The 27,586-nt window shown below is 43.2% G+C and overlaps 1 protein-coding gene and 1 long non-coding RNA gene across 2 annotated transcripts; both read right to left on the minus strand.

Moving 5' to 3' along the window:
• Positions 1-325: 325 nt before the first annotated feature.
• Positions 326-2,853, minus strand: CITED2 (Cbp/p300 interacting transactivator with Glu/Asp rich carboxy-terminal domain 2). The gene is made up of 2 exons (XM_040429233.1): positions 2,666-2,853; positions 326-1,811 (listed from the first exon to the last, which is right to left on the minus strand). Exon 2 carries the CDS (start codon positions 1,802-1,804, stop codon positions 1,100-1,102), a length of 705 nt encoding a protein of 234 aa, XP_040285167.1. The 5' UTR covers positions 1,805-1,811; positions 2,666-2,853; the 3' UTR covers positions 326-1,099.
• Positions 2,854-6,548: 3,695 nt separating this feature from the next.
• On the minus strand, positions 6,549-27,181 carry LOC120997139. Its single transcript, XR_005778100.1, has 3 exons — positions 27,172-27,181; positions 23,683-23,686; positions 6,549-6,704 (listed from the first exon to the last, which is right to left on the minus strand). It is a non-coding gene; the product is annotated as an uncharacterized LOC120997139 (long non-coding RNA).
• Between the last annotated feature and the right edge of the window lie 405 nt (positions 27,182-27,586).

Below are 27,586 nucleotides of genomic sequence, written 5' to 3' on the forward strand. Positions count from 1 at the left end.
AAGCAGACCTGGCCAGTCGCTCCTGCAGGAACCAGACAAACAATGCCTTCCTTCAGCACTAGTCTGCAAGATCAGCCTTCAAGGATCTAGGGTATATTAGCAAATTAGAGCACGGATTTACACCAGATAGGCACAAACTTCTACATTACACCGAACAGCCTAGAAGTACATATGAGGTAGGTTATTTCTACCTCTTAGTACTCTTTGCCAATTTTACCCATTTCTTTCCTGCTAAATCTAATAGGAAACCCACAGTTTACAAACCGGAAGCATAATCCAAAATAAAAAAATAAATAAAAAATAGTTAGACGGTAGTAGAATAGTGCACGTTGCAGCTCTTTATTGACATTGGCAAATTAAAATAGAATAAATTAACAAGTATTTTCTCAAAAAAAAAAAAAAAAGGTTTAATACAAAAATACTGTCAAAATTTCCTAAAAAGCTTTTCAACACAGTAGTATTTTCCATGAACTAAATTAACTATATTAGCACAGTGTCAAACATTTTTTTAGGGGGGGAAAAAAAAATAAAACGCATTTGTGAAATGTTTTACACTGATTACATTCCACCCTTATTGTCATATGTACACGGGTGAAACACGGGTCACAAAAAAATAAAAATTAAACAGTAGGACTTCTCCTAATCCAGCAAGGCATGGCCCACATTTGTTAAAAACTTCCAGTAAAAAAACAAAACAAAACAAAAAAAAAAAAGTCTAAAATGGTGCACAGCAATGCATAGATTAACTGAAGCAAGATGGCAGCATTAGTGCAGCACGAGACCTGCTGTCAAGGTTCATGCAACCAACAATTCTCTCTCATGTTGATGCAGTCCAAAGAAATAAACTGAAATGGACTTCGTCAAAAACACCGTACATGGACGACGAGACCGAGACAAAAATCTGCTGAAACACTATCTGCATAAATAGTGGCTCAATTAACAAGGCAGTGGGGGTAGGGGGAAATGAGGAATAAAAATGCAGGAATCAAAAGGAAAAATATATATATTCTGTACAGATTAATAGTGGACTCTGGAAGCAGGATTCTATGTCCAAGGAGGAATGTTCAAAGTTTTTTATTTTGTATTTTTCACTCCGGGCCTAACAGCTCACTCTGTTGGGCTGCTGTTTGCAAACAAAGTCTGTCATAAAATCAAATTCATTCTGTCCCAGCCACAGCTCCGGTAGTTCTTTTATACGATCCAAACCCATTTCTATCACCAAGGACATGAGAACTTCCTCATCTATGAAGTCAGTGTCTATAACACTAGGAGGCAGCATTGCTGCAGGGACGTGGCTCACCGACGGAGGCATGCCAGTGCTGTGCTTTGGATTGCAGTCTCTGAAATGCTGGTTTGTCCCATTTATCTGATGATTTGCAGGATGCAAGTCCGGCATATAGTGGTGTTGGTAAGGATGATGGGTAAAATATTGGTTGTTCAGCTTCTGGAGCTGCATACTAGCCGTAAGCTGAGCTCCTTGATTTGTAACGTGAGGTCCCATGAACTGCGAATTGTTAAACCTCGCAGCCGGTGCCATACTGCCATTAGGATGCCCACCGTTTACATTCCCGGCCACCATGGCGTGCCTGATCCCGTTATTGGAGTTCATATTCCCCGTGCTGTAGTGCATGTGTTCTCCCATCAGGCTGTTGAAGGCAAGTTGCTGCTGTTGTTGTTGCTGCTGCTGCTGATGGGGAGGATTTTGAAATTGACCCATTGCCATCCGATGAGCAGGGTGGTGGTGAAGACCATTCGTTCCATCTGGAAACCGGCCATGATTCATTGCCATCATATGGTCTGCCATTGCACACCTAGGGAGAGAGCAGGTAAATATAAGACGCCTGGCCAACAACATGACCGCCACATAGAATCGACGGCATCTGATCTCACCGCCAAGGAGGAATTAAAAACACGGCGCAAGTGTCACCATCTGCAGAACTGCTCAGACGTGCCTACAAGCCCTGGCGACTCTGCTGATTACATGTATACATTCAACGCGCCGGAAAAATCATTCCCCCAACAGTAGGACTGTAAAGCCCTTGACACACAAGTGACAAAGGCACACAACACATCGCCAACACTCCCAGTCATTAAGCCCGAGTCACAGCACTTCCCAGAAACACTTCTACAAAGGCTCTGCCTCCATAATCTCATTTCTAATCGTAAGCAGGCGATCAGGAAAGTATTAGCCATCCCCACAGCGAAATGAGCAGCGCGATCCCCCTGCAGCCACCATGACAGATACCTTCTATCAATATTGAACTTCCTCCAGCAGGAGATGAGGAGGAAACAGTCAGTCAGGGGCTCACAACAATGCAAACAAAGGTACTACATCATTAGCAAGTCATGCCCATATGCTGAGGGGCTGCCGCCTTAAGGGCTCATGTGCAGGGGCTACCACAACCTCCAGCATTGGAAGCGATTGCAGCCATAGGAGTGGTTGTGGATCCAGAAGGAGTCCAGCACTTTGAGAACTTAGTCCTAGCACAGAATACATAGGATAAAGCAGCAGCAGCCCAACTTTCCTCCCCACACACTGCACAGCTATAGGAAGGCCAGCTCCCTGCAGCCAGAGCAGAGGTAACCCGACCACCAGAGCAACTTTAGCTGAATTATTCATGGCAGGAGGCAGACAATGAGGCCAGCTCGTCAGGCGAACACTTACCCCCTGTGAGTGATCCTAAACTGCTGCTCGGAGGGGATCAGGGGCTGGATCCCAGCAGATAGGTGGATCCAGCAGCTCTGCCTTTTGTGTCAGCCTGTGTAATGCGATCCTGCTGCAGAGCCGACGCTTCCCTCACTGCTCAGCGAGAGGCAGCGGCACTCGCCAACAATGAACTGGGCTTCTTCTTCCCTGCTTGTTAATATAGGAGTGCAGAAGGGAGGAGCGATGGGGGAGGGGGAGCGGGCGAGCAGCGGGCGGGAGCAAAACCTGGATCCTGGACGAGCCCAGCCGGAGCTGGAGGAGATCCCGAGCCCTGCTGCCGCTCGCCCGCCGCTAGGTGTCTGTCGTCTTCTCTTTGTATGGCGCCCACAAAGCTGCCTGCAACTACTCAGCTCCGTTCACACAGCCCGTCTCATGTCCTCTGCTGCTTTCACACAGAGTTTTTTTCCTGCATTTTTTGTGTTGTTTTTTTGCACCTGGGCTTTTGATGAAAAAAAAAAAAAAGCCAGCTCTACATAATGCAGGACACACAGGCGTGTGTGTGTGTGTGTGTGTATTTCATCTATCTATCTATTTATCTGTCTATCTATCTATCTATCTCATATCTATCTATTCTATCTATCTATCTATCTATGTCCTATCTATCATCTATCTATTTCATCTATCTATCCATCCATCTATCTATTATCTATCTATCTATCTATCTATCTATCTATCTATCTATCTATCTCATATCTATATATTATCTATCTATCTATCTATCTATCTATCTATCTATCTATCTATCTATCTATCTATCTATCTATCTCATATCTATATATTATCTATCTATCTATCTATCTATCTATCTATCTATCTATCTATCTATCTATCTATCTATTATCTATCTCATATCTATCTATTATCTATCTCATATCTATCTATCTATTATCTATCTCATATCTCTCTCTCTATCTATCCTATTTATCTATCTATCTCCTATCTATCTATCTATCTCTCTCATATCTTTCTATCTATCTATATCATATCTATCTATATCTTTATATATATCTTTTTATATATATATATATCGCTACTGCCTTTTTCTGGCATATTGGATAATTTGTTGTTTTCTTTCCGTTGTTTTGATCTCATTATCTATAGGGATATTATTGATTTAGGCCTCCTGCACACGAACGCGTTCGCCCCGTGGTCGTACTGCGGCCCGCAAACACCGACCGTGGGGCAGCCGCAGCAGATCGCGGACCCATTCACTTTAATGGGTCCGCAATCCGGCCTTTCCACAAAAAGATAGGACATGTTCTATCTTTTTGCGGAACGGAATTACGGGACGAAACCCCACGGAAGCACTCCGTAGTGCTCCCGTAGGGTTCCGTTCCGCAAAAAGATAGAACATGTCCTATCTTTTTGTGGAAAGGCCGGATTGCGGACCCATTAAAGTGAATGGGTCCGCAATCCGCTGCGGCTGCCCCACGGTCGGTGTTTGCGGGCCGCAGTACGACCACGGGGCGAACACGTTCGTGTGCAGGAGGCCTTAATTGTATTTTTTGGCTGTAAACTAGCCAGAATAAGCACACATACTTTTTTTTAGGACTTTTTGGGGTCTTCTTTTTGTACGCGGTGCCCAAGGCAGGATGATAAATGTGGGGCAGGGCTAAACACTTCTGTCTAACTCTGCACTAACTATAAGAGCTCATGCACACGAACGTATTTTCTTTCCGTGTCTGTACCGTTTTTGTTGCATACCATATGCAGAAGAACCATTTATTTCAATGAGTCCGCAAAAAAAAGGAAGGTAGTCAGTGTGCATTCCGTTTCCGTATGTCCTTATTTCCATTCCGCAAAAAAAGAACATGTCCCATTATTGTCCACATTACGAACAAGGATAGGACTGTTCTATCAGGGGCCAGCTGTTCCGTTCCGCAAAATATGGAATGCACACGGACGTCATCCGTACTTTTTTTGCGGATCTGTTTATTGCGGACCAAAAAATACATACGGTCGTGTGCATGAGCCCTAAGGCTAGGGCTATACAACGACATTTGTTGCGTGACTATTTGTCGCAGGAATGTCGCACAACATGTTTTATAATGTTAGCCTATGGTGTCGCACTGCGACATGCTGCGACTACGACATGACTGTTGCAAAAAAACCATCCAAGATGGATTTTTGTAAGACTGTCGTGTTGCAGTCGCAGCATGTCGCACTGCGACACCATAGACTAGTATTTTAAAATATGTTGCACAACATTACTGTGACTTAGGCCTCTTGTACACAAAAGTTTTTTTTTAGTGTACGTTCCGTTTATTTTTACGTTTCGTATACGGACCGTATACATAACCATTTCAATAAATCCGCAAAAAAAATGGAATGTACTCCGTATGCATTCCGTTTTTTGTATTTCCGTTCCGTTCAAAGATAGAACATGTCCTATTATTGTTCTATCAGGGGCCAGCTGTTCCGTTCCGCATAAAACAGAATGCACACGGACGTCATCCATATTTTTTGCGGATCCGTTTTTAGTGGGCCTTAAAATATTGAAAAAGCCATACGGTCGTGTGCATGAGGCCTAATGTGGGTTTATACAAACCAATATTCGTCCAGGAAGGCTTGTTCCCCATAATCTAGCCATCTAGATGTGCCGCCGATCACCCGATGAACGGGCTTGTTCATCAGGTGATCCTGGCGTTTGTGCAGGCGTTCCTGAGCAGCAGATCGTGCTGTCTAAACAGTCATCTACTGCCCACAAACAATTCAGCTGTACGAGGATGAGGGATCTCAATAGTGATCCCTCGTCCTCATACTGTGGAGGTGATCGCTGCATGTAAATGAACGAGAAGCTGACTGTTGAGAAGGAACGCTTCCTTCCTGACAATCGGCTGCTTCATCGGTCTGTGGAAACCCGCCTTTAGTTGGCTTACTTTAAGACAGATTTTTACACCAGAATTGTGGCACACTATTGAATCAAAGTAGCACATCACAGGCCTACCCATTACCCGTGAAGTCCGACCCCCTTCCACTAAGCTGCACCCCCTTATTGAGGTTTGCGGAAAAAAGTGTACAAACCCTATATACGCCAAATTGCGCCAACTTGCACCACTTTTTAGACAGATTTTTGGCACACACACATTAGTAAATATATGGGCCAGTGAGTCTTACCACTAGTGTTTTCATCATGACATATTTACCCTACAGAAAAGGTTATGTGATAACACAAAAAAAAAAACGCTACAGCATGCGGCGTTTTTTAAAAGAAGCAAGAAAGACAAGAACACTACCTCATGAACAAAAAAGACAAGAGCAAAAAATGCTTGTGTCCTGCTTTTTTTAAAATTTCCTGTAGACCTTGAGATAACTTCTGGAGATGTTTAAAGTACTTTCACACGTAGGCTTTTCTGCACTTTCTCATTTTTTGTATATTTTTTCTGCACTTTTGCATTATGGTGCCCAAATAATATGTACAGATATTTCCATAGGGTGCCCAAATAACACCACAAGAAAGTCAATAGACCAGGCAATGTAGTTGCAACTGGTGTAACTGCCTTTTCATACTGTAGGTCTAGGCACCAAGTATAGGATCAGGGGTACAAGCATCAGGGTCACTGCCACGACCTACAGTGATTATACATAATGGGGCATAGGCTTGGCATAGACAGGCTGTCAAGAAACGCACCAGATTTATCATAGTGGCTCAGGCTAGATACTTTGTTTGCGACAGAATTTTACACCTGACTTATGGCACAATTTTGGCACAAAATATTGCATATTAAGCCTTACCACATTTACCATGAAGACCCCTTGTTGCGCTAGGTGCAGAGGATTTTCCTAAAACTAGATGTTGCACCAAAAATTTTGACCCAATTTCTAACAAGGTCTAGGTCTGTGATGGCTAACCTCCAGTACTGCAGCTGCGGTAAAACTACAACTCCCAAGATGCACACTTGCTTGGCTTTTCTCAGAACTTCATAGAAATTAATTGAGCATGCTGGGAGTCGTAGTTTCACCACAGCTGGAGTTCCGGAGGTTAGCCATCACTGGTCTAGGTGCACTCACATTAGTAAATCTTGGTCGGTGTGCCATAAGCAACACTTCATACCTACTGCTGGTGAGACAACGCTCCGTTTTTAGTATGCTAACACAGTGGGGTCCAATAGGATCCGGTTATCACATCATATGTCTGATTTCTTTTTGCCTAATTTAAAAGAGTTGTCCAGCTTTGGGACAGTTTTAACTGTGGGCAGTAGTGTGTTGAAAAAATAATACTCCTCTGCTCCCTGCCGCTCCATTCTGGCTCCTTACAAGTGTTCCAACCCCTGTCCTGTAAGCTTCCAGATCGACAGGTCACCCCACTGCTGCCAATGGTCTTAGAGGTGACATATCCCAAGAGGCACATGACCACGCAGTGATGTGCAGCTTGGGGACATGTCAGCGCTGAGGACAGTCCGTACTCCGCGTGACGCTGTCTGTCTGAAAGTTTACATTGCTTTGGAACACCAGAGACACAAAAAAGCCAACAAATTAATAAAGTACACAAAAAAAATGCTTGTTATGTCCTGCATTCATATTTCCAACTTCACCAAAAACCACATGTGCAAAAAGCATCACAAAAAATTCAAAATTGCTGACTTTAGGCTGCACAGTCAGCGTCCTCCGTTGGGCGCAAGGTCTGGATGCGTGCCCAGGAGGAGTCCTCCTTTTTAGCTCAGCGAGTTTGCTTAGTCAGGTGATCAGTCATAGAAAGGCGTGCGGCACAGCAGTACCAAGAAGTCTGCAGTAATTTTTGCTAATCAGCAGGGGCGGACTGGGAAATTAAAGTGGCCATGGAAAAAAACTAAAGGTGGCCCCAAATTGACACAAGGCAAGGCTGACACAAGTAGGTGGGGCCAGCAAAACCATATTGCGGCACAAAATACAGCCCCAGCAGAGCCAAAGATGTCAGTGTTACAAAATAAACTGCCCCAGCAGAAGCAAAAACCACAAAGCAGAACAAAATAATGTCCCAGCAGCGCTAAATACCTCTAAAATACCCTCTGTGGTGGGCAGCACCAGCTGCCATGTTCTGTCCTCCTACTCCAGGCACCTCAAGATGGCAATACTGTTGAGTTCAGAAATCAGGATTGCACCTGTGGTCTCCAGCCAGGTACATAACTACTTGACGCCCCCGGTGTTAATTTACTCTTGGAGCGGCAGATCATTACTTACCTGGCTGGTGGCCATGAGGAGGGCTCAGGTGGCCCCTTGGGCATTTCCCTGCAGAGGCTATGGCCAATGCGCCCCTGCTAATCACAGAGTTAGTTGCGTTCCTCTGTGCAGAGTCATACCTCGGCAGCTAAAGTACATGGGTGAGTGTATGTCATCATGTACGAGTCAGACCAGTGTCCAGCCTATGAAGGGCCACTGTATAATACTGTATTAACTCATTCATATCAATGCTTGTGCAGTCCTCTAGTGTGTCTCCTTCCAGGAAAGCTGAGTGACAACCAAGCTCCCACTAGGGTTATCCAACTTGTCCCCAAGCTGTCCAACTGTCATGAACTGGGGGTCTGGTACAGGTTAAGGGATGGTTCGGTGAAGAAATTCTAGTCCACCAAGCTTTCTAATGTGGAGGTAATTGTACTAGAATACGCCCTGTATTTGATGCTGGTGTTCCTTTAAGAGGTCTAAGCTATATAATAACCTTTCAGGCAGTGAGGAAACTAGGTAAATATCGCAACTAGGCAACAAGTTTGATGAGTAAAACAATCATTTATCTCATAGATTTCTAGTTTAAGGTGGCTGACGCTGTTATATGGATTAGGGTTTCCATTTTGTGTATTGTAGTATAGTGACCCACTGTCCTGAGTATGATGTCCTCCTTTTAGGGGCGTGATTTCCTCCTTTTTGGGGTTATGAAAGTGACCACCCTATAACTAACAGATCGTGGAGGTCCAACCGTTGGGAGCCCCACCGATCCTGAGAATGGGGGTCTTGTTTCCCCGATCTAAGGGAGCGGCAGCTATGGGCAACTAAGGTCTCTTTGATACAGATTGTGTCAGAATCTGTTCAGGAAAAAGCCGATGATTTTGCATGCAAGTTCAGTTTTTTTCTGATTATTTCCGGATGCATGAGTTTTTGATACACGTGTAGATAAACTGAAGAATAACAATCTACATCTCCTAGCAATCATCGGTGAAAAATACTGTGGTGTTACATAGGACTGCAGGTAACATCTACTGCATTATCTGTACCCAAGAGAGTTATGACTGTCATCTTTGGTCAAAATCCACCCAGCAGAGGCCTGGTGGTGGCTAAAGAAGAAGACAATATGATATAGCCGCATATCCAGCACTTGTTCATCCGGAATGCAATATAACTACTATGATTAAGGTGGGTCTCCACACTCAAGTAGGTTTTTGTTTAAGTTTTTTCTTGATTTTTATGAAGTGAAAACCAGGAGGTCATTGAATAAAAGAGGAGTAGAAGCACCTTTTCTGTATAGGTAATTTCTACCCCTTTATGATCCACACCAAAAAACATGGACAAAACCTACCCAGCCTTAGGGCTCATTCCCACGAACGTAAGGGCTCCGTGCCCATATTGCGGACTGCAAACGGGGGGTCCGCAATACACAGGCACTGGCTGTGTGCACTCCTTGCTGTGGATTCGGACCCATCGTATCTTTTGTGGAGCGGTGGCATGGATCAGAAGCCGACAGAAACAGTACGAAGAGCTTTCTGGTCCATGCCTTTGCACCGCAAAAGATAAGACGTCCTATTTTTTGCTGCATTTTGCAGATCGTTGCCCCGTTCAAGTCAATGGGTCCGCATCTGCAGCATGGAGGGCATATGGCCATTGCCCCTGCATTGCGGACCACTATTTTCGGTCTGCAGCATGGCCATGAAGCTCTTACATTGGTGGACATGAGCCCTTCGGGTCCATTCAAACAGACGTAAGGGCTTTGTGTCCGTGGCGCGGAGCACAAATAGCGGTCTGAAATGCACGGGTACAGGTCTTCTCGTGCACTCCGTACTGCGGATGTGGACCCATTGACTTGAATGGGTCAGCGATCCGCAAGATACGGCAATATATAGGACATGTCCTATCTTTTGGGACACGGATCGGAAGCACTTCCGTGGCTTTCAGGTCCATGCCTCCGCACCACAAAAGATAGGACATTGCCTATTTTGTAAAATTCCAAAATCAGACAGCTCACGACCTCAGTATCGATGTCCGCACGGGAAAGGAGCATCCCCATAAGATGCATAAGAAATGATCCCAGCAGACGTACTTGCTCTTCAGAATATACATTATTAAACGGTTCACAGAATGCGTTGCGGCATGTCAGTTGAGGAAGGCTGACATGCCGCAACGCGTTCTGTGAACCGTTTAATAAAGTATATTCTGAAGAGCAAGTACGTCTGCTGGGATCATTTCTTATGCATTGCCTATTTTGTGTCCTATCTTGCGGATTACGGACCCATTCAAGTCAATGGATCCACACTGAAATACGAGTGTCACACGGCCGGTGCCCATGCATTGTGGGCTGCTATTTGCACGGCATGGAGCCCTTAGATTTGTGTGAATGGACCCTCTGCAGTTGTACACATGCATTGGGAGGTCCACTCGGTTGGGGTCCACTCTGATGGGTGTCATCCCCCCGTGCTGGACCCCTAGCTACTCTGCTGGGATTTCATACTGTTCTCTGCCACCCAGAGACAAGATCTGGGCACACGGCGTTACTGTAGAGGCCATTTCTGTTTGCTCTTGTCAGTAACTGAGCTTTTAGTCCAATGAAGGTTATAGCAATTCCTAGGTTGAGGAAAAATGCATTCTAAGAAATGTTAATATTTAACCCGAGCCCTGCACTAATGTACTGTATACTGGCCCTGAGAAATGGGACATTCTGGTTACCTAGCTATACTGTCCATGCCTCCTGTACTTTAAACACGCATGCTACATGTAGACAGCGTGTGGCTCGGCAGTGTTTGCTTCTCACTAAGTCTCAGCTTGGGTTCTCAGCAGTATTTCTGCCATGAGGCGTCTGTGTCACAAGTCACCAGGATCCACCTCTTACATACACATTTACTGCCCTTCATCCGGGAGGTGGGAGCTGCAAAGGTGCCCCCCCCAGGGTCACAAACACTGCCTGACATATGGACACTAATTATTTCCTTGATGATCAAGTTGGCTAAATAACAATGTCATATACTGTCTGCGACATTAACCCTTCACCCGCCAGCCTCTGCTGTGTCAGGAGGTTTTCTGTCTGTTCATTTACTGCACGCTGATAATGAAATGGGTTATTGCATGAGTGCTAACGACAGGTCAAGTGGTAAGAGAAACCATTTACCGGGAAAGTCTCCACAGAGTGTCTACACTACAGAAATGGCGAAAAGTGATATTATAACATCATCGGACATGTTACCGAGCTGGTGGTGCCTACCTAGTGCAAGGCAAAGGGTTTCTTTCTGTAAATATTCACAGAGGAAAAAAGTGTCCGTTTTCCCCTGGAGGAAAAAAGTCAGTGCCTAGAAATAGTCATATAACGACACAAAGTGTAATAATAGATGTAGTGCTGACATATACAATCAGGTGGAGCGGTAAACATATACGCAATGGGAAAAAAGAAAAATGTCTATTAACAAGGAAACAAAAGGAGGGAGGACCCTGCCCTGAAGAGCTTACAATCTCTAAGGCCTCCTGGTTTCCGTTTACGGGCCGTTTTTTTTTGCGTTCTGTATACGGAACCATTCATTTCAATGGTTCCGCAAAACAAACGGAATGTACTCCGTATGCATTCCGTTTATGTATTTCCGTTTTTCCGTTCCGTTGAAAGATAGAACATGTCCTATTATTGCCCGCAAATCACGTTCCGTGGTTCTATTCAAGTCAATGGGTCCGCGCAAAAAAAAACGCAACACATACAGAATGTACTCCGTATGTCTTCCATATCTGTTCCGTTTTTGTGGAACCATCTATTGGAAATTTTATGCCCAGCCCAATTTTTTCTATGTAATTACTGTATACTGTATATGCCATACAGAAAAACGGAACGGAAACACAATGGAAACAAAAAATGGAACAACGGCTCTGTAAAAATTTTGGAATTACATAGTCCAATTGTGAGCCCAATTATTGGGAACTTTACAACTATTTATAATCTTCCCCTTGAAAATGTGCCGCTAATGAACGGGTAAAATGATTGTTCACCAAGTGAAATGATCTTTCATGCAGCAAACTGACTCATTTGGGCTCATTTACTATTATCGCTATGCCAGTTTTTGGCGTAAAAAAGTCTCAAGACCCTGTTTTGTGACATTTTAAATTCCGGTGCGACAATATGGGAGTTTTTGTGCCATGCTTGCCACTTGGGAATAGCGGGCGCCTGGGGCTGGGACATTGGCTCTGGCAAATTTACTAACATTTATGTCTGGAAATAGGTATAAATGTTGGGGAAAAACCACTCCAGTGGTGCATGGACAGTCAAAGGTAAGCCTACTTCATGCTGATGCCAGCACCTCATCATAAATTAGGGGCGAAGGGGCTACCAAAGACTGGCTTACACGGATACCGGTTTGGGGGCATGAGCCCTTATTTTAGCGGGTCACTCTATATGTGCATGTGTGTCATTGGAGAACGGAATGAATGGCCCCTAATAGAACAGTCCTATCCTTGTCTGTAATGCGGACAATAATAGGACATGTTCTATTTTTTTGCGGCCCCATCAAAGTGAATGGTTCCACATAAGGGTCGCAAACAAATTGAATGAACCCTGAAAAAAATACATTCACGTGAATGAGCCCTAAATAGAAAATCCTGTGTAACATCTGACCACTGACTTCTATTGAAGTGTGAAGGAAATTTCTGTGTAGTCTGAGACAAGAAGAAGAAAGCCAGGTCATGAATACAATTTACCCCTGGGAATGCACTTCCATACCATGCTGGAAGTAGAGTGGAAGCTTAGTGATATTTGATGGCAATAGTTGATCTTATTTGATTGATCTCATCCAGGGGCCTAACTATAATTCATAGCAAAATAAGATGGTCTCCCCTCCAATTAGAAAATGAAAACAGCAGCATAAGTAGCAGTAATTAAAGCACAGTATATCAGAAACCCCACATTATAGCAAAAAGTCTGCATGTTGTTATTCCCCACAAAAAGTAGAATGTTCTTGTAGCTGATTGGGCCCCTCAACCACTGAGCCCCACAGCAAGTGCTATGGCTGATGGCTGCTATGGCTACTGTTATGCTCATGATCATCATTATAAATGATATTGCCAGTAATTATCATGAAAAAGATAGATCTCCGCAAAAGTCTATAAATTGGTGATCAGGTGATTACAATGGAGGCACATGTATAAAGTGCTGACCTGTTGTTCACTACGACAGATTTCTCAGATATGATACTGATTTCAACTTAAATTGGTTCTCCAGGATCAGGAACTTCTTTTCATATGTGCAGATAGATTACAGGGGTTAAGAGAAGACTCACCTGTCACTGGTGCTCCAGTTCCAGTGCTGAGCACCCTTCTCCTCTGCTTCTGGTTCCCGCTGAACCGAAACAGTGATGTACCAACTACATGTATATGGCCGCTTCCAGCCAGTGAATGGCCTCAGCTGTGGTCAAATGCCATGCCTGCACATGTCACCTCTGAGGCCATTGATTTGTCTAGATGGCAAATCACACTTCCGGTTCAGCGTGGAAAGGATGTTTTTAATATACCGTTGGTCAGAATCTGACAATATCTTTTATCTGAGCATGTGTATTTTCTATGAGAAAGGATGGGAAAGGAGGAGAAAGACACTGCCAGAGACCTCTGGTGATGGTTTATCTCCCAGGAGAATAAAAGGAACAAAATGAATGTCCCCATCATCTATCGGGGGATATACACATTAGATTGTCGGCTGGTCTAGCTGAAAATGGTGGCTTTGGTGACAACAGCCTAATGCCTGCTTAAGTCTGTTACAACTAATATCAGTAATGTATAGTCAGTTCACATTGTGTTTAGCCATACAGCTGACAGTATAGGTATATATAGCTGATATATTTATATACGGTACATTTTTATGCAGTGGCATAGTCTGCTGCACTTTTCTGTATGTTTTCCAAGGGTATGCTAACATGTACCAGCCCAGAGTGGGCTAACTGGATAATCTTTTGGTCTACAATGTGCGAACAGGGCTTTCTGGTTCATACGATCATCATATTGATTAATCATGGGAAAGTCTCCACTTCTATAACCCTGGAAAAGATTGGGATTCAGCCAGTTATAATATAGCTGTATTTCAACCTCCATTTTATGGCCTTTACCTGGGAACCTATAGGTCTACTGAACTGAGCTTAGAACGTCATAGAACCCTATGGTGATCCAGGTTTGGTAAATAAAACCACTGGATTGGGTGGGGGCTGTATCTTGATAAGAAAAATGAAATGCAGCCCTATTATGGTTGCCTAAAATGACACTTAGTTTTATGTGTATTTTCGCAGAATTCGACTTAGTTTGGACCCATTTTATTATTGATTCTGTTGAGCGAAGAGGAAAGGTCAGGATCTCTGCCCAGTTGGTGACTAGTTCTGGCTGCTGTTAGTGATACATTAACAGTTAACAGAAAGCACAGCTGAAGCTGCCTTTAAGTACCTAATAATTAAAAGCATTATGCAACTTTTACCAATGTTTACGTAGAAGTTACTTTACATTAACAGAACTTTAGGTGTTTGCGTTGAATGTACTTCCCAGGTCATCCAGTTAATACCAGGTACACTTTGCATAAGACTCTGCAGTTAGATGCACCTATGAGGATGTGCAGTTTAGATTTTATCACGTTGTAGTCATGTAGCCTACTTATTTCACAGGAATCTCTAACAACCCTAGGTCTTCCTTATCAGGCCTCTTCCACATGAGTGATATGAAATGTTCAGTAAAAAACAAATTTTTCTAATGCAAGTTCAAAAAGTTGTGTCTGGGACTGCGTTCAGTTTTTTTCTGTCCGGATTCCATCGTTTTTTTACAATGCTCATGGGCATATACCCATTGAAATTAATTGGCCAGTTTTCAAAACAACGCATCCGGATAAAAGAAACTCGCCAATGTGAAATGAGCCTTAGGGTGCTTCCATATGTGGCGGAAAAATCTGTGCATATTTTTAGGCTTATGGTGATTTTGGCTGTTATTGTGGATTATGATTTCCCATTGGAATCTATGGAGCAATTGGTCCTTCACAAAACAACTGCACATTTTCTTAGTATACAGATTTAAACTCCATAGGAATATGGTCTGATCATAGAAGCATGTGTAGAATAATGTGTTATTAAACATATATGTAGCACACACTAGAACTACGCTCTATCATAGCATGTTGGGTTTCTTAGATCACAATTTGGCATTTACGCGTCGATTGATGCCACTAATATGTAGCTTTAATATATGTGAATGATGTGCCAGTAAGTGACGCTGAAGCAGCCAACATTCGCACATCATCTCTACCTATTCAGAAAGTTATCTGCTACAGACTCCCAGCTGGACGGAGACTTGCCGCTTCAGCCAGAGGGCCAGGAAGTCTTCTCCTATTTCAGGAATCTCCTGAATACAATGTGAGAGTGTAACCACATGCATCTCCCTTTCAGTTTGTATTACCCCTGTGTTTGTGACCTACATATGTTCTTTGCTACATGAACAGCATAAGGCTCCATTCACACATGAATTTGCCTTGGAGTTTTTTTTTTTCTATAAAAGAAAGGCCATAAAAATTAGATGCGGTTTGTTTTTGCATACCATAGGCACAAAAACCGCATAAAATTGAAAACAATACCACTAGCAGAAAAGAAAACACGTGTCTTGAGTTTTATATTTCCCATAAACTTTGTTAACCTCTAGAGTTTGTGTTTTTGCTACAAAAAAACGCACCCAAAAAACATTTGCAAAAAAAAAGACGGCAAAAAACATCAGTAAAAACGCCAGAAAAAATCTAGGTGTCAAAATCTATGTGAGGGTGGCCTGAAAACTGCAGGGAATCCACGTTGCCATTCATACGGCCATGGATTTTTTTTGTCTGTGGATTTGAAAGCCACGTGAAATCTGTTCAGAAACCACGGCTGCATAGCTGCACGCGCATTAGCCCTATTTGTAGTTTGGTTTGGTGATTGGCAATAGGAGTTGGCCGGCCATCACCCCATGTAAAAGGCCCTCAAAGAAAACCCAGGTCTCCATGAAATCTACACAAATCTGGAAATGCGAACAGCAAATTCCTTTACTTTGTTTGTAAATTAGTCACAAGTTGAAAGGGCATTGAATTGTAAAGGCTTGACTAGTCAAGTGGTCTCTATTACCGTGCCCTTATTCATCCTATTTACATCAAAGAATCATGGCAGGTTAGCAAACAAATGGCTGAACAGCACAGTTTGGGGGGATTATGAAGTAAGTGTTACATTAGTAAAATGTATCAGGTCCTACCCTGGTTTCTTCCCAAACCATTGTTTTGTTTATTTCACACCACTGATATAGCAACATACACCATAGCGCTGTACTACTAGCACTTTGTAATGCAAAATTGATCATACTGGTCTCCATTAAGGTGGCCATACACTTTCAATAGCTGGTGGCCTGGGAGAACAAAATGATAGGGCGAACAAATTGAGTTCACCTGATCTTTCTCTCTCCTGACATTATCAAGAGCTCCCCATACATATTTATGATTAACATAGTAACATAGTAACATAGTACATAAGGCCGAAAAAAGACATTTGTCCATCCAGTTCGGCCTGTCATCCTACAAGTTGATCCAGAGGAAGGCAAAAAAAAAAAAACCCTGTGAGGTAGAAGCCAATTTTCCTCACTTTAGGGGAATAAAAAATTCCTTCCCGACTCCAATCAGGCAATCAGAATAACTCCCTGGATCAACGACCCCTCTCTAGTAGCTATAGCCTGTAATATTATTACACTCCAGAAATACATCCAGGCCCCTCTTGAATTCCTTTATTGTACTCACCATCACCACCTCCTCAGGCAGAGAGTTCCATAGTCTCACTGCTCTTACCGTAAAGAACCCTTTTCTATGTTTGTGTACAAACCTTCTTTCCTCCAAACGCAGAGGATGTCCCCTCGTCACAGTCACAGTCCTGGGGATAAATAGATGATGGGATAGATCTCTGTACTGCCCCCTGATATATTTATACATAGTAATTAGATCTCCCCTCAGTCGTCTTTTTTCTAACGTGAATAACCCTAATTTTGATAATCTTTCAGGGTACTGTAGTTGCCCCATTCCAGTTATTACTTTAGTTGCCCTCCTCTGGACCCTCTCCAGCTCTGCTATGTCTGCCTTGTTTACAGGAGCCCAGAACTGTACACAGTACTCCATGTGTGGTCTGACCAGTGATTTGTAAAGTAGTAGGAATATGTTCTCATCACGGGCATCTATGCCCCTTTTGATGCAACCCATTATCTTATTGGCCTTGGCAGCCGCTGCCTGACACTGTTTTTTGCAGCTTAGTTTGCTGTTTATTAAAATTCCTAGATCCTTTTCCATGTCAGTGTTACCGAGTGTTTTACCATTTAGTATGTACGGGTGACTTGCATTATTCCTTCCCATGTGCATAACTTTACATTTCTCAGTGTTAAACCTCATCTGCCACTTATCTGCCCAAGCCTCCAATCTATCCAGATCCCTCTGTAGTAGTATACTGTCCTCTTCAGTGTTAATTACTTTACACAGTTTAGTGTCATCTGCGAAAATTGATATTTTACTATGCAAGCCTTCTACAAGATCATTAATAAATATATTGAAGAGAATAGGGCCCAATACTGACCCCTGAGGTACTCCACTAGTGACAGTGACCCAATCTGAGTATGTACCGTTAATAACCACCCTCTGTTTTCTATCATTGAGCCAGTTACTTACCCACTTACAGACGTTTTCTCCGAGTCCGAGCATTCTCATTTTATATACTAACCTTTTATGAGGTACAGTGTCAAATGCTTTGGAGAAGTCCAGATACACGACATCCATTGATTTGCCGCTGTCAAGTCTAGTACTTACCTCCTCATAGAAACTGATTAAATTAGTTTGACATGACCGATCCCTCACGAAGCCATGCTGATATGGCGTTATTTGCTTATTTCCCATAAGATGCTCTAACATAGCATCTCTCAGAAAACCTTCAAACAGTTTACCCACAACAGATGTTAAACTTACCGGCCTATAGTTTCCAGGCTCTGTTTTTGGACCCTTTTTGAATATTGGCACCACATTTGCCATGCGCCAATCCTGTGGGACATTCCCTGTTAGTACAGAGTCCGCAAATATCAGAAATAAGGGTCTGGCTATGACATTACTTAATTCCCTTAGGATACGGGGGTGTATGCCATCCGGTCCTGGCGATTTGTCTATTTTGATTTTTTTAAGTCGCTGTTGTACTTCTTCCTGGGTCAGACAGGACACTTTTAATGGCGAATTTATTTCAGCATTCAGCATTTCATCTGACAGTTTATTTTCCTCAGTGAATACATTGGAGAAAAAAATATTTAACAGCTTTGCTTTCTCCTCGTCGCTCTCTGCGACTCCCCCCTCATTACTCTTTAAAGGGCCGACACCTTCAGATTTATACTTTTTAACATTTATATAATTGAAGAACATTTTAGGGTTAGTTTTACTCTGTTTGGCAATTAATCTCTCGGTCTCTAGTTTGGCCGCTTTTATTTGTTTTTTACATGTTCTGTTTTTTTCCTTATAGTTTTTCAGTGCTTCCGTGCTACCCTCCTGTTTTAGGGTTTTATATGCTTTCTTTTTGTCATTTATTGCTTTCTTTACAGTTCTGTTTATCCACATTGGTTTCTTTTTGTTCCTTAACCTTTTATTCCCATACGGTATGTACCTCTCACAATGAGATTTTAGGATGTTTTTAAAGATATCCCATTTTTTGGCTGTATTTTTATTTTTGAGGACTTTGTCCCAGTTAGTTAGGCCTATGGCCTCTCTTAGTTGGCTAAATTTAGCTTTTTTGAAGTTTGGTATTTTTGTTTCTCCCTGTAGAAACGCTCTTTTGAATGATAATTGGAAGGTTATTACTTTATGGTCACTATTTCCCAGGTGTCCCCCAACCTGCACGTCTGTTGTTCTGTCAGGTCTATTGGTTAATATTAAGTCCAGTATGGCCGTCCCTCTAGTCGGGTCCTGAACCAGTTGGGAGAGATAATGGTCTTTGGTTATTGCCAAGAATCTGTTTCCTTTATGAGATATACAAGTTTCAGTTTCCCAGTCTATATCTGGGTAGTTGAAGTCCCCCATAATAACCACCTCATTATGATTTGCCGCCTTGTCTATCTCGTTTAGTAGTAGATTTTCTGTGGACTCTGGTATATTAGGTGGTTTATAGTAGACTAAAGTATGTATGTATGTGCGGTCACCTTTGGTGGTGGGCCCTTTTCCTCGAAAGTCACTTAAACCCACACACAGCAGCATTTTTCTGGCAGAAAGCCAGTATTCTTGCCAGAAACTCGGCCACTCCATTACAGTGAATGGGATCCCTCAGGCACCAAGAGTCTCTGGCATATGGCTGATACAGCAAATCTGTTATTCTGTTCCTATGCTGGAACAAAGTACCAGAATTATAACTGTAGATACGGACATAGCCTTTTCAAAATTGTCATTGCAGGAAGGCTTGATATAAATACACGGGTAGTCATTGTCAGTATTAGACTGGGGTTCCTTTGGCCCACCATTCTCAAGGGCCTACTCCTATATCAACAAAAAAGTTGAATATGTTTTGAATCAAAGAAATAGACCCTAGTGGCAAGTGATTGACTGAAAAGACAGCCAAAGGTTTTCTTTTTCTCCTAGATCTTTAGGGCCCATCATAGTATCAGAGTCTGGGCCTGCAAGAGGATCCTCTGGTTATCTGCTAGACCTGTCTGACCCTGGTCATTGCTAAAATGCAATAATACTTCAATGGTGGAACAACATGCATGGAGCCCGAATGTCAGCTCTCGCAGTCACTATGGCTGTGTACTACTAAGGTGTAGGTACTTTGCTCTATACCACACTGTATTTGCCACCCCCACCCCCCATTCTTGTATAATTGTACTGTGCATATTTATTTGCACTGTTGTCTTCTAATATGCTCTCAAGATGACTACTATTGCTTAAAGGGGTTATCCGAGACAAAAAAAATGTCTTCCATATGCCCAGGCCCCTCACACTGAATCTACTTACCTGACTTCCTGCTCCCTGCTAGTGATGAGCGGCATAGGCAATATTCGAATTTGTGATATTTCACAATATTTTGGATGAATATTCGCCATAAATTCAAGAATTCGTGATCTCCAGTCATTATTTACTTGATTGCGAAAATTGGCAATGTAATATATTTGCGGAAAAAAAATCACAATTAGCATATTCGCGATCAACACTAAGGGGTAGGCAACTTTACTATTGGTTGCTAGGGATGTTGCTAAGTGCTGATATTCGTGCTAAAATCCAGATAAATTCGCAATTAGAATATTTGCGAATACGAATATATAGCACTATATTCTAAATATTTGCGAATTCTCTAAGTGGTGATATCTGCAATTAAAATTCGCGATTCGAATATTCACGCTCAACACTACTCCATGCAAACATCCGGTGTCGGGGTGGGGGGAGCAGCCAATGGCGGGGGGACGACGACAGGGATGAGCCTCCCTAGCGTCACCCACGATACATTGGGGACAAGCAGCAGCAACTGCGGTGCTTGGACCAGGAGCGGTGCAGGGAGCGGGGAGACAGTGTGAGGGGCCCGGCATATGGGGGGCATTTTTTAGTCTCGGATAACCCCTTTAAGATCGTGACAGAACATAGCTTTAGGGTAATTAGATCACATTTGACTATGGTACAAAGCTTCAAAAATTTACGAAACGCTGTTATGGCAGAATAAACCAGATTTCATTTTTCAACACAATGGTTTTGAAGCTATTTAGTTATTCGCACTAATGGTCACATTGGGTGTGTTTGGGGGGAAGCTTCCATATCAATAGTCAGTTAATGTAACTTTGTGTGGTAAGCCACAAATTATACATATAAATGAACAATGTGTGCATAAAAACAAATGTAAGGGAAGGAAAGAGAAAAATTCTTCTGTGTGATTGTTAGATCCTAAAGAATATCAAGTAAACAATTACATGTGAATTCTAAGCATTAGAACATTACAACTAGATGGTCTTGTGCTTAAAGGGGTATTCCGGTTATAAGTAATAATTCCCTATCCACTGCATAGGGGACAACTATTAGATTGGTGGTGGTCTAACTGCTGGGACCCTCAGTGATCATGACAACAGAGGCCCAGTACCCTGAAATGAATGGAGCGGCTGGTTGACCATGCGCCGTGCTATTCCAGGAGAAGACAGAAGGATCAGCCCTGCTAGACATTATGCCTGGTTTAAGACACTTGATCCTGCTGACAGATGTTCTTTAAAGGGTCACTGTGCTTTTAAAAAACTTTTGCTACGTTATAGGGACATATCAAAAGTTTGGATCAGTGGGGGTCTGAAAGCTGAGACCCCCACCAATCTTTTGCAGTCTTAAATATTGATGGCATGTTGGTAGCATTCACAATTAATTGAAAACATTTTTGTAAAATAAATTGCTCCAACTTGAAATGGATGTTCCATGTCTTTAGCTATGTAAATAGTACTACATGCTTGTTAGATCAGCTGCAGGGTTACTTAACCGGCTTGACCACTCTAAGTTTCATTATAAAGGGTGGGGAGGAAATTGTTACCTCTATTATCACTTAATCCTTCCATGTACATTATCACATGGATTACAGTTTGTTAGAAGCCATTAGTACATAGTAGTTGTATAAGGTCACTTCATGTACATTCATTCAATGCAATAGGAGGAATCACTTGCAGCATCTGCGACAGATAAAATGAGTGATAAAAGTGAGTGTGGGAGCTTGTGTGTAGGGATGAGCGGCAGGGGGCAATATTCGAATTCGCAATATTTTGCGAATATTTGGGCGAATATTCGCCATATATTCGATAATTTGCGAATTCGTGATCTCCAGGCATTATGTTCTTGATTCGCATAAAATTTGCATAAACATTTTCGCATAAAAATTCGCATGAACTGGTATTTTTTTTAAAAATCGAATATTCGCGATTACGAATATATTTTGGGATATTCTAAATATTCGCGAATTCTCAAAGTGCCGATATTCGCGATTAAAACTTGTTGGAGCCGGCACCCACCGGCATGGGGGCGGATCTTAGATTACTTATACCCGGCGTGCAGCTGGCCATACACGGAGAGACGCACGCCACAGTGCGGTGCTTTATTGATAGTGACATCGTTAACTAAGTGTAGCTCGCTCCTGATGATACATGCAACTGTAAGGGCATGTTGAAACGCGTAGAGCGTAGTATGATGTCAGCTGTGCTCAGCGCATAGGGCATATTACAGTAGTGATACAATGATCACGATTGCCGATGTGCGAGCACAGCTTAGCAATACACATCACTCAGATAACAGGGGAGCAGAATCTGGGTGCACCAGAACCCACTGCACTGCACTTATTGAGCTGAGAATCCACTAGCTTGCCAGACAACACAATGAGCAGCTTCAATAGTGGATTGCACTCTATACATTAACCCCAGGCTGGGTGCTGCATATATTACACCTTGTATACATAGGCTAGATATCAATCAGTGTGTCCCAACACTGGATTCTTGCCATACATACATAGGTGATCTAGTCAGGCTATCAGAGTGGTGGATGGTATATTAGTAGGTCCCTCTCCACACTACTGATTTCCTGTATGCCTGATTTTATCTTTACCCATTATTCTTCCTAATAAATTATTTTTTTGTTTTTGTTAGTAACGTTCTTTCAGGCTGTGAATTGATATTTTCTACTGAACGTGTACCTCACACTCTAATTTTTGTGCGTTGATGATACAAAAAAATGAGACAAAGATAAATCATTTCAGAACTTTTTCCACCTTTAATGTGACCTATAAACTGCACAACTCAATTGAAAAACAAACTGAAATCTTTTAGGTAGAGGGAAGAAAACAAAAAAACCTAAAATAATGCGGTTGCATAAGTGTGCACACCCTCTTATAACTGGGGATGTATAATCACGGTAAGATAAAGACACTAAAATATAGCTTTTATTGATATACTAAAAGGATAAAAAAGGAAAAAGGCGGAGAAAAAAACAAACACCCCTAAAAAAAACTATCGACAGATTCACACCTATTCTCAGAGCACGAATTTGACGTCCCCTGGTTACAGGGATAGAAAAACAAAAACCTCAAAAAGAATCCAGGAGAGCTGGAGAGAAAAAAACGCAAACACCTGGCGCAAGTTTAAGCCAGGGTGCAGACTCCACACTGCTATGTCAGGTCAGCTGATTCATTTACTAGCAGAGTAACTAGGCTCGATGCGTTTCACCAAGTAAGGATCATCAGTAGCATCACTGCCTAGCAAATCAGATGGTATTCTGACTAATTACTGCTGGCATAGCGGTCACCAGCGCTAGTATGGCCGTAAGTTATACGGCGGCCGAAAGCACTGTTATTTAAGGGAGAGATCCCTCCCCCTTCCATGACGTGGAGGTCACGTGTGGATCAATGACAACCCGAGGCGGTACAAAACCGCCTCACAATGGCTGGCGATGCGATCGTCCACACCAGGTAAGTGGCGTCCACTGTAACTAATGGTAACATGTAATAGGCAATGAACAGCAGGGATACATCCGCTATCCAGGGCATATAGATTAACTAAAGATGGACAAAGGACCGAGGAGACAAAGCTGGTCAAATTAAAACTGGGACAAAAATAATTAGGTAATGGAATAGATAATCATCGGCACAGTAAAGAAACTCTAGGATAAGAGGGGACAAAAGGTGGTTAAAGGGACATAACAATGATAAAACGCTGACAAGGCAAGCGTATATATTCCATAATAATGAGTTACCAAACAACCTGAAATTGTGTATCAATATCAGATTCACATCCAGCCATCAACCACCCAGGATACGACCCTGACCACAGATGGATACTTAACTGCATAGGGTCCTCACTCAATAAAACTCACATATGAGATATGATCATTAAGTCCCTTAGGCCTCAGGGTCCCCAATCTGAAGGTCCACTGGGCCTCCTTTTGTAGGACCCGCTGATTCAAATTGTCCCCTCTCGGAGAGGGACGCACCATTTCAATGCCCTGAAATTGTATAGCCCATATGTCACCTGAATGGTGACAGTTCACATGACGGGCTACTGGAGTGTCCTTGTTGTTGCCGGATGCCGGATGTCATTAAGGTGTTCTCCTATGCGACGTCGAAATTCACAAATAGTCTTCCCCACGTATTGGATACCACATATACATGTGATAAGATAGACCAAACCAGGGGACCTGCAATTAATAAACATACGGATAGTATATGTTTTAGAGGTAACCATACTGGAAAAGGTTGATCCTGTCCTGATGGAGTTGCATCCAATACAATTGCCGCAGCGAAATGTCTCTTTTAACGTATTCGCCAGCCAGGTTCTGGGAGCTAATGGTTGAAAGAGACTGTGGCAAAGACGATCTTTCAGATTACGTCCCCTCCTATAGGTTACTGCTGGGGTAGATCCAAGAAGGAATACCTAAGGGGCAATTTTTCCGTATGCGGCACAATTGCTCCTCTTTTTCTGATTTTCAAATCAAAGCTGGCGATCTTACCAACAGATTTAGAAGTCTGACAGGTGACATACGGGCTATACAATATCAGGGCATTGAAATGGTGCGTCCCTCTCCAAGAGGGGACAATTTGGATCAGCGGGTCCTACAAAAGGAGGCCCAGTGGACCTTCAGATTGGGGACCCTGAGGCCTAAGGGACTTAATGATCATATCTCATATGTGAGTTTTATTGAGTGAGGACCCTATGCAGTTAGGTATCCATCTGTGGTCAGGGTCGTATCCTGGGTGGTTGATGGCTGGATGTGAATCTGATATTGATACACAATTTCAGGTTGTTTGGTAACTCATTATTATGGAATATATATGCTTGCCTTGTCAGCGTTTTATCATTGTTACGTCCCTTTAACCACCTTTTGTCCCCTCTTATCCTAGAGTTTCTTTACTGTGCCGATGATTATCTATTCATTTACCTAATTATTTTTGTCCCAGTTTTAATTTGACCAGCTTTGTCTCCTCGGTCCTTTGTCCATCTTTAGTTAATCTATATGCCCTGGATAGCGGATGTATCCCTGCTGTTCATTGCCTATTACATGTTATCATTAGTTACAGTGGACGCCACTTACCTGGTGTGGACGATCGCATCGCCAGGCATTGTGAGGCGGTTTTGTACCGCCCCGGGTTGTCATTGATCCACACGTGACCTCCACGTCATGAAAGGGGGAGGGATCTCTCCCTTAAATAACGGCGCTTTCGGCCGCCGTATAACTTACGGCCATACTAGCGCCGGTGACCGCTATGCCAGCAGTAATTAGTCAGAATACCATCTGATTAGATAGGCAGTGATGCTACTGATGATCCTTACTTGGTGAAACGCATCGAGCCTAGTTACTCTGCTAGTGAATGACTCAGCTGACCTGACATAGCAGTGTGGAGACACGGCACAGCAGTGTGGAGTCTGCACCCTGGCTTAAACTTGCGCCAGGTGTTTGCGGTTTTTTTCTCCAGCTCTCCTGGATTCTTTTTGAGGTTTTTGTTTTTCGTTCCCTGTAACCAGGGGACGTCAAATTCCTGCCCCCCTCTTTTTTCTTTTTCCCTGGGTGTTAGCGGCAGAATAATGATTCTGGTGTGCGTAGGTGCACATGATTGCACACAAGTGCTGCCTCAGGGAAATTTATAGTGCCCACTGATATTAAAACTGCTCACTGTGGTGTTAGATTCTACCATATTATGCCACCCAGTGTAGCAACTAAATATATAAGGGGCACTATAGGCCTCATTATCCCCTATGACAGTAATAGGTGGATACATGACTTAATATCACTCTCCACCCCTAGTCTCATAATCAATTAATCAAGTCCTCTGAGAATAGGCATGAATCTGTCTATATGTTTTTTTTAGGGGTGTTTGTGTGTTTCTCCCCCTTTTTACTTTTTCACCTTTTAGTATACCAATAAAAGCTATATTTCAGCATCTTTATCCTACCGTTATTAGATTTCTCATAGAGACATGTTACCTATATTACACTTTACAGTCCGTGAAGTTAACTGGGGATGTAGCTGTGTTCAGAATTAAGCAATCACATTCCAAATCATGTTAAATAGGAGTCAGCATACACCTGCCATCATTTAAAGTGCCTCTGATTAACCCCAAATAAAGTTCAGGTTCCCTAGTTGGTCTTTCCTGAAATTTTCTTAGTCGCATCCCACAGCAAAAGCCATGGTCCACAGAGAGCTTCCAAAGCATCAGAGGGATCTCATTGCTAAAAGGTATCAGTCAGGAGAAGGGTACAAAAGAATTTCCAAGGCATTAGATATACCATGGAACAATGTGAAGACAGTCGTCATCAAGTAGAGAAAATATGGCACAACAGTGACATTACCAAGAACTGGACGTCCCTCCAAAATTGATGAAAAGACGATCAGAAAACTGGTCTGGGAGGCTACCAAGAGGCCTACAGCAACATTAATGGAGCTGCAGGAATATCTGGCAAGTACTGGCTGTGTGTTACATGTGACTAGAGATGGCCTTGCGGTTAGCCCGGCGGTCGTTTTGCGGCAAACTTTGCGTGTTCGCGATTCGCCAAACATACGAACATATGGAGAAATTCGCGCCCGCCATATTCTTTTACATTGTGAAGAACTTTGACCCATGACACATCCATCAGGTGGTACAGGACAGCCAATTGAGACGTTTCAGCACATGGACATACCCCCTACCTTATAAATAAACCTGATCTGGCTGCCATTTTACATTCAGTGTTTTTCCAGTGTAGGGAGAGGTTGCTGTGTGGAGCAGGGACAGGCTGTTAGGGACACCAAACGCTAGCTAATAGGGCCACAAAAGTCCTTTTAAGGACTGGTATAGGTGTGCTATCGATAGGTGTGATACACAGAGGGGTGCGATATACTTATAATATACTTTTATAATGAGTCAAAAACACATAGATCTATATAGTGATCACCTGGAAGTCTAGGGGCTAGGGGCTTACTAGGGCCATTTTTATATAGGGTAAGGTTCCGGACGGGGTCGCTCTTATCAGGGCGGGTGGTCTGTTGTTAGGCTATCAGGGCCAGAATAGCACCCCCTTGTAGGGCAATATCTGGGACAGTACTTTTCCCACCCTGTTGTAACGGGGCGCCGAAGGCGCACTCGGTCTCCCATCAGCCGCAGACCTGCTGCTTAGCTTCGGGAGCGAGGATCTGTGTTCAGCCTCATTCCCAGGGCGGCTATTGCTAGCTAGGAGTCTCCCTGCTCCTAGGTCTGCCTTGAGCGCCGAGCTGATCACTCGGTGCTCGACTTGTTTGTCTGACGGTCATGTGATGCTGGCCACGTCACATGACCCTCACTCCCCACTATAAATACAGGCAACCTGCTGGCTACAGGTTGCCTGTGATTTTGGTCCCTTAGGCTGTGTATTATTATTGTTATTTAGCTTACCTTTGGATTTGACCCTTGATCTGCTTCCTGACACCTCTTCTGCCTGCTCCCTGAAGCTTGACGCTACCTCTCGGATTTTGACCTCGGCTTGCTTTTGGACTTTGTCTTTGCCTCTTCTCTTGTACTGACGTGACCTCCTGGACTGACCCCGGCTAGTTGACCCGCCTCGCCCTTCTGTTTTTGGTGGTACCTTGCTTGTTCCACCTTTCTGTCCGCTCTAGTGCTACCTCTCATTGGCTGTCCGCTTCCCTGCTGTCTCTATCTCTCTGCTTGCACTTACTCAGGTCAGGGACTGTCGCCCAGTTGCGCCCCGTTACCTAGGGCGGGTGGTGCAAGTAGG

The sequence above is a fragment of the Bufo bufo genome, chromosome 4, assembly GCF_905171765.1.
Source record: "Bufo bufo chromosome 4, aBufBuf1.1, whole genome shotgun sequence".
Lineage (NCBI taxonomy): Eukaryota > Metazoa > Chordata > Amphibia > Anura > Bufonidae > Bufo > Bufo bufo.

Bases quoted from the DNA above. Each gene is read 5' to 3' on its own strand.
- CITED2 (XM_040429233.1), bottom strand. From the start codon at position 1,804: ATGGCAGACCATATGATGGCAATGAATCATGGCCGGTTTCCAGATGGA.